The sequence below is a fragment of the Podarcis pityusensis genome (genome assembly GCF_964106645.2).
Source record: "Podarcis pityusensis genome assembly, chromosome: 3".
NCBI lineage: Eukaryota > Metazoa > Chordata > Lepidosauria > Squamata > Lacertidae > Podarcis > Podarcis pityusensis.
This window is the reverse complement of record NC_138026.1, coordinates 91,424,543-91,430,542: the sequence shown is the minus strand read 5'-3', so window position 1 is coordinate 91,430,542 and position 6,000 is coordinate 91,424,543. Positions and strand designations below refer to the sequence as shown.

At 42.4% G+C, this 6,000-nt stretch overlaps 1 protein-coding gene across 2 annotated transcripts in view; it reads left to right on the top strand.

The window, feature by feature from the left end:
- The window catches only part of COQ8A (coenzyme Q8A), a 55,400-nt gene that overhangs the window by 23,900 nt on the left and 25,500 nt on the right, over positions 1 to 6,000 (top strand). For both annotated transcript variants that reach the window (XM_081000184.1, XM_081000185.1), the window contains exon 4: positions 622 to 688. In XM_081000184.1, coding sequence (XP_080856310.1) covers positions 622 to 688 — 67 coding nt within the window. The remainder of the gene's footprint in view (positions 1 to 621; positions 689 to 6,000) is intronic.

Genomic DNA, 6,000 nt, shown 5'->3' with positions numbered 1-6,000 from the left:
GGAGAGAAAGAAATAGTGTAATCCAGATGCTGTAACTGCATCAGGGACCAGATCACCCACTCCCACCCACCTAAAGAGATCTACCACTAACAAACTATACCAGATATAACTAAGTAACTGGTACAGCTTGGGGAATTACTTAGTGCAGGAAATGGATGTTGTGTGTTCTGTGATTTGAAGACGTCGACGCCAGAATCAAAATTACATACTTGGTCAAATGGAAATATTCAAGTTGTTTAATTTAGACAAATTATGCAACCTTTCTAAATTTGTGCATGTTCCACACAGCCCTTGCAATTCTGCCTTCAAACAACAAAAAATCATCTTCTTTCTTCCAGCTTGCCTTCTGTGATGTCATCAGACATTGGTTGTCAGGCTAATTTATCTAGCTCTACAAGTTAGAGGCATGGTAGCAACTAGGATTGATCTGGATGTGATCACACACGTTCATAAGTAATTACAGAACTAGTGTTGGTGAACAGAATGGGACTTAGTTCTGTGCAGACATGCATAGGATTGCACTGCCAGCCAATTTCCTGCTGCCAAAATCGAATTCTTGATGCATTTGCTAGGAAAATAGTTGTCCATATTAATGGTCCGTATTCTCCTAAATCCCTGCAGCTCAGTGAACGTGCCCGGGAGCGAAAGGTACCAGTTACTCGAATTGGGAGACTCGCTAATTTTGGAGGTGAGTCTTTCTGAATTGTGGTGGCAAATAAGACTGTGAATGTAGATGCTTCTGAAAAACCAGGCAGTTTTCTGTGAACTTCATTATGCACATTCATGGGTGGGTGGGTGTGTAGAAGAATCAGGGTTTCTGATTATCTTTTTAGCAGGGATGCTGAAACTGAATGTCTGAGCTGATACTGCTTGGCAGTACATAGCATGTAGCTTTGACTGAACTACAAAGCCAAGTTTGAATTTGCTGGGGGAGGTGTGTGTTTGGGGTGGCATGGGTTGTTAAGGGTTCATTTCAGGTGCCATTCGCTGATCTAGTAGAAGTAGAAAGTTTATCCACATGGTCTTTGTTTTGCAAAAAATGACTCAAAAGGTGTCAGAGATGGCATAAAAATGATTCAAGAAACAAGTGGCTTTCAAATTACAGCATCTCCGTGGCAGTGTTTTTCAGCCGTTGACTCTTAGTCCAGTCAGTATTACTCCAAATACTTGGGGCACACATTTTGTTTATAAATAGATACTATTCCTTTTAAGATTTACTTTTAAAAGGGAGGATTCCACCAGGTGTGGGACCCCTGCTCCTCCCCATCATCATAACACAACAGATAGAAAAGTTGAAGCTTGTGATATCCTGGCTCTTTAAAGGTACTTTTCTACATCTAGAACCAGACCAAGAACCCTCTCTGCACCTCTTTGAGCTCCCTGGAATCGCTAGCATCTTGAACCCTGTAGCATGATGAAAGGGTATCAGTTTCCCTCTGGTATGTTTGGTGTAGCGAGTGTATAGACAGCCAACATGCGTCCCTGCTGTTTTGTGACCTTCCCTATTTATAGCTAGAGTTGGCACCTCTCCTTAGTATTCATTTCTCCAAGATGAGATCTACTTCTATATGCCTTTTGAACATTTATGTCTATGTAGCAAAGTGTTAAGGAACTTGGCTTCTACAAGGCAAGGCACCTCAGGCCTGTGCAGTATACAATTTTACTTGAAGCAGATTCAAAGCTAGGGAACAAAGTAAACATTTCCCTGAGTTAGTACAAGAAATAATGCTATGAATGCTTCCTCCCTCCCTTGTAAATAAGTTTTGTGCTTGCAAACACTTTAATCCACATTGTTTAGGTTGGGACCTCCTGAATACTTCCTCTTCCTTGAATATAAAAAAAATTCCTTCCTGTAGCACCTTAAAGACCAACTAAGTTAGTTCTTGGTATAAGCTTTCGTGTGCATGCACACTTCTTCAGATACACAGAAGAAGAAGTGTGCATGCACACGAAAGCTTATACCAAGAACTAACTTAGTTGGTCTTTAAGGTGCTACAGGAAGGAATTTTTTTATTTCGACTATGGCAGACCAACACGGCTACCCATCTGTTCCTTGAATATGTTCACTAATGGGAATGTCTGCTGAGTTATTGTAGACATTTATGGTTCTGCTGAGGAACAATTGCAGATTGTAGCTGAAGGAGTCCTTTGGCACCTTTAAAAGACAGATGTCATGGGCTGAATCTTATTTTGTCATCTCTATATCAGCTATGGAAAGAACTCTTCAAGAATTCTCTGAGTTAAGTGTTTTGTCACATTTTTTTTGCAGGTGAGGAGTAGAAAGCTCTCCTCCAGGGCAGGGGTGGGGAATTGGATCCATCTGGTGGGTTAAACAGATAAATGATGTCAGTTGTACAGCGGGTGGGTGAAGATTGGCCAGAATGGTTTCACAGGCCAAATGGGGAGGCCTGACAGAGATGGGGAACGTTTTTGGCTCTGCACATCAGACTTATTATTGATATCAAGCTGTGTGCCACAAGTGTCTTCATGATCCTGTAGCAACAGCTTTCCCATTAGAATTTCCTCACACTCAAGCTTTAAATAGGAAATATATGCTTCTGTGTTGAGTTGAGAAGGTTGAGCCTTCAGTTAACTAAGTATATGCAGCAGATATTTTGAACTGTTGTCTCCAAAATGTGTCAGGAATGCACAGGAGGGGGATGACCAGTGCCTGAAACTTGACAGGCCAGGCTTATGAATTGACTCAAACAATTCAGCAGGGGTGGTGGGAGTGCTGTAATCTGCTTCTAGCTTGGTGTGGGAACACAAAAGTCACTCTCTGTACTTAAACTAGCTTGGTATCTTAGTCAGTTTCCTTTTTCTACTGTGAACAGCTGTTTGCTGAGGCTGTCTTTAAAAGAAGCTTCTCCCAAAATAATTTTTCTCAGTGTTGAACTGGGCTGATTAAAAGTAGTGTCAAGCTATGGTTTAGCAGTATATGAAAGAGGCTTTAAGGAGTCTCTGGCTCATTGGCTTCCACCACCTCTGCCCTCATGTACAGTGCTTCCCTCCCTTCATTGTATGAGGCAAACCATAGTTTTCTCTTTTGCATAAACCAGCAAACTCTGGCTTGCACTTGCCTTAGAGTCCAGCATTTCAAAACCATAGTTTATTGACTTAGACAAAACAGAAAACCATGGGTTGCCTGCAGCCAAGGAAGGAAGGAAGGAGTAATTGTATACTACGGAAGGGGTGGAAGAAGTGTATAAGCCCAAGAGTTCTCCCTTAAAATACCAGTTTTTACATCAGGCAAAGCTTTGCAGCTTTGTTTTGGCATCCTAGTCCTAAACAGGCTGATACATAAGTAGGTCATATTAAGATCAGTGCTATTTGTCAGGCTCTGTGTGCATAGGCTATTCACTGAGCACAGAATGTGACCCTGGATGTAGGATTCACCAAACCTTCCTGAAAATATACCTTCTCTTAAAAGTTCGTATGGCCCTCCTTTCTCTGTTTCTGGTTTACCAGTCTCAGTAAAAACAAAAGCTCTCCTCATCTGCTATTTAAATATAGCTGCAGTGAGATATATATATATATATATATATATATATATATATATATATATGTTAATATATATATGTTAAGATCAACTTGGTTTTGGAGAAGTGAAAGCAATTTTTTAAAAAAGGTAATGTAAAGTCAGAAATTGCAGAGCACTGAGATCTCTTTTAAAAATCAGATTCAGGCCCACAGTAATTGCAGTTGCACTCTCTCTCTCTCTCTGAAAGTGTAATGAGGTCCTTGATGAGTGCGGTGAACACTGTAGTTCTTGACTTAGAAGATGATGCTGGCTGGTGCTTCTGCTTGGTGCTGGGTGTCTGGAGTTAATTCTGTTTTATTTAACATTTGCCACTGAAGGTGTGGCGTCGTAAGCTGCCCTGTGATCTGATCTGGAGGAAGGGTGGGCTACAGAAAGCCTGGAACTCAATGTAATGTGAACATAGTCTCAAGAGTCCTTGCGCAGGCATAATGCTCCCTCGTCACGTAACCATTCTCCCATGCAAACTTTCCCTGTCTTCACTTTTCAACATTGGTTGGGATGTAGTCTGTCTTCTGCATCAAGGCTGATGTAACTATGTAACTTTAACCAGGGTTCACAAACACTGGCTTAGCCCAATGGTCAAGGATGATGGGCTTTGTAGTCCAACAACATCCCGAGCCTGAAGATCACTGCAAGCTGGCGTGGTCTTAAGCTGTTTAGAGCTTTGATGGCTAGAACCAGCACTTTGAATCGAGCCTGGGTGCAAACAGGAAGCTAATGACATTGATGTGGGAGAGCCCCACTCCGTGAATTTGTTCACCTGCGCCATCCTGCCTGCCTAGTATGGACTCCAGCCTTTGTTCAATTGGGTTTCTCTTGAGTCTTGTTTCCTTCTGGCTGTTTTTGCTAAAATGCATGTCACACTGGGGCAGATGCATGCAAACCTGCATGCTGTGCAATGTTTAGCTTTCCTCGATACATAGTCTGGCCTATATCAGCGCATTTTGAATTATGGGTATTGAATTGATTTAATTATTAGCGCAGCAGGTAAGCAGCACTGGTTGTTGGGTGGACTTTGCATGTGCCTGCCTCCACAGCTGGCCACAGAGTTCAGAAGCATAGGAGCTCCTCCTCTTCAACTGTTAGAAGCCTGTGAACAGGGGAGGGCTTGTTTGTTCTTCTGAAGGGAAGCTATGTGTGTGGGGTGGGTGTGTTTATGCCTGCCAAGATTCTGTGGCGACTCTGTAACAACAGGATTTTATTACAGTGTGAACAAGGTTATTGGTTGCATAGTTATCACTTGATTTTTCTGCTAATCATAGGCTTGTTTGCCAAACCCTACAAGGGCGTGCCTATCTTTCCAAACCAGCCTTCTGTTGTATTGCATTTCGTATTTGCCCTTCACACTCCCTTGGTACTAATCTTCATGCATTGGCTGGACGGCAAATGAAAAATATATGGGCTGCTTTCAGTTTAAAGTTGGGAGGGACCACGAGGGTCATGTAGTCCAACCCCATGCAATGCAGGAATTGGACTAGATGACCCTTTCGGTCCCTTCCAACTCTACAATTCTGTGATTCTAAGAAACATTTTTTTACAAAAACAAAAAACTGTTGGTGTTGCATTTCCAGATTAGGCTTTTACTTTATGCACTGATTTTGCATAGCATTCCCCATATTATCTTTCTATCAGTTGTGATGCATTTGGCATTGCAGGGGGTTGGACTAGATGACCCACAGGGTCCCTTCAAACTCTACAATTCTATGATTCTACAGTGAAGACGTTGGTGAGGGGGCTTTAACATATGGTTACCAGATTTTTTTCAATGAATCCGGGGACACTTTTTAATTTTAATTTTTTTTTTTTTTGAAGCTGTGTAGCAACAGGTAGTCAGTAGTGGAGTTGGTGAGGCAAAAGACCCTGGGCCCAAGCACACACGCATATTGTATAAAGGTGCAAAGCCCTTCTTTCGCACCCTGTGAAACATAAATGCGCAGAGTAACAGGCTGGCTCCAGGCTGCTGAGCTGCCATGTTTCCTGGGGACAGATTTGCAAATCTGGGGACTGTCCCCGGGAACCGGGGACATCTGGTAACTCTACTTCAACACAGGGTGGCCAAGTAGCCAAGCTGGGTTTGTGCTGGTGTAAATCAGCAGGTGGGAATCCTGCTGTTTGACCTGTTGTTGTGGTCCAACTGCACCACCCAAAAGAAAGGTTCCTATAATGGCATATAATTCCTTAAAAACAGGAACCCCCCCCCAAGAAGTAGATTGAGAATTGTGAATTGGAGCATGGGGTGGAAGAATTCAATTCTTATTTAGGTGACTGTCAGATGTACAAAAAACTCTGCAGGCTTGAAAATACCCCTACAATGTTCTACTGCTGTTTAAAAGAGCAGCACCACCAACCTGGCTTTACAATGCAGTCTGTTTGCAAACACTAAGGCAAATGCCTCCCTTGAAGGAGAATGGCCTTATCAAAATAAATTGATAATGTAAACAGTTCTAAAACAGTGAAGC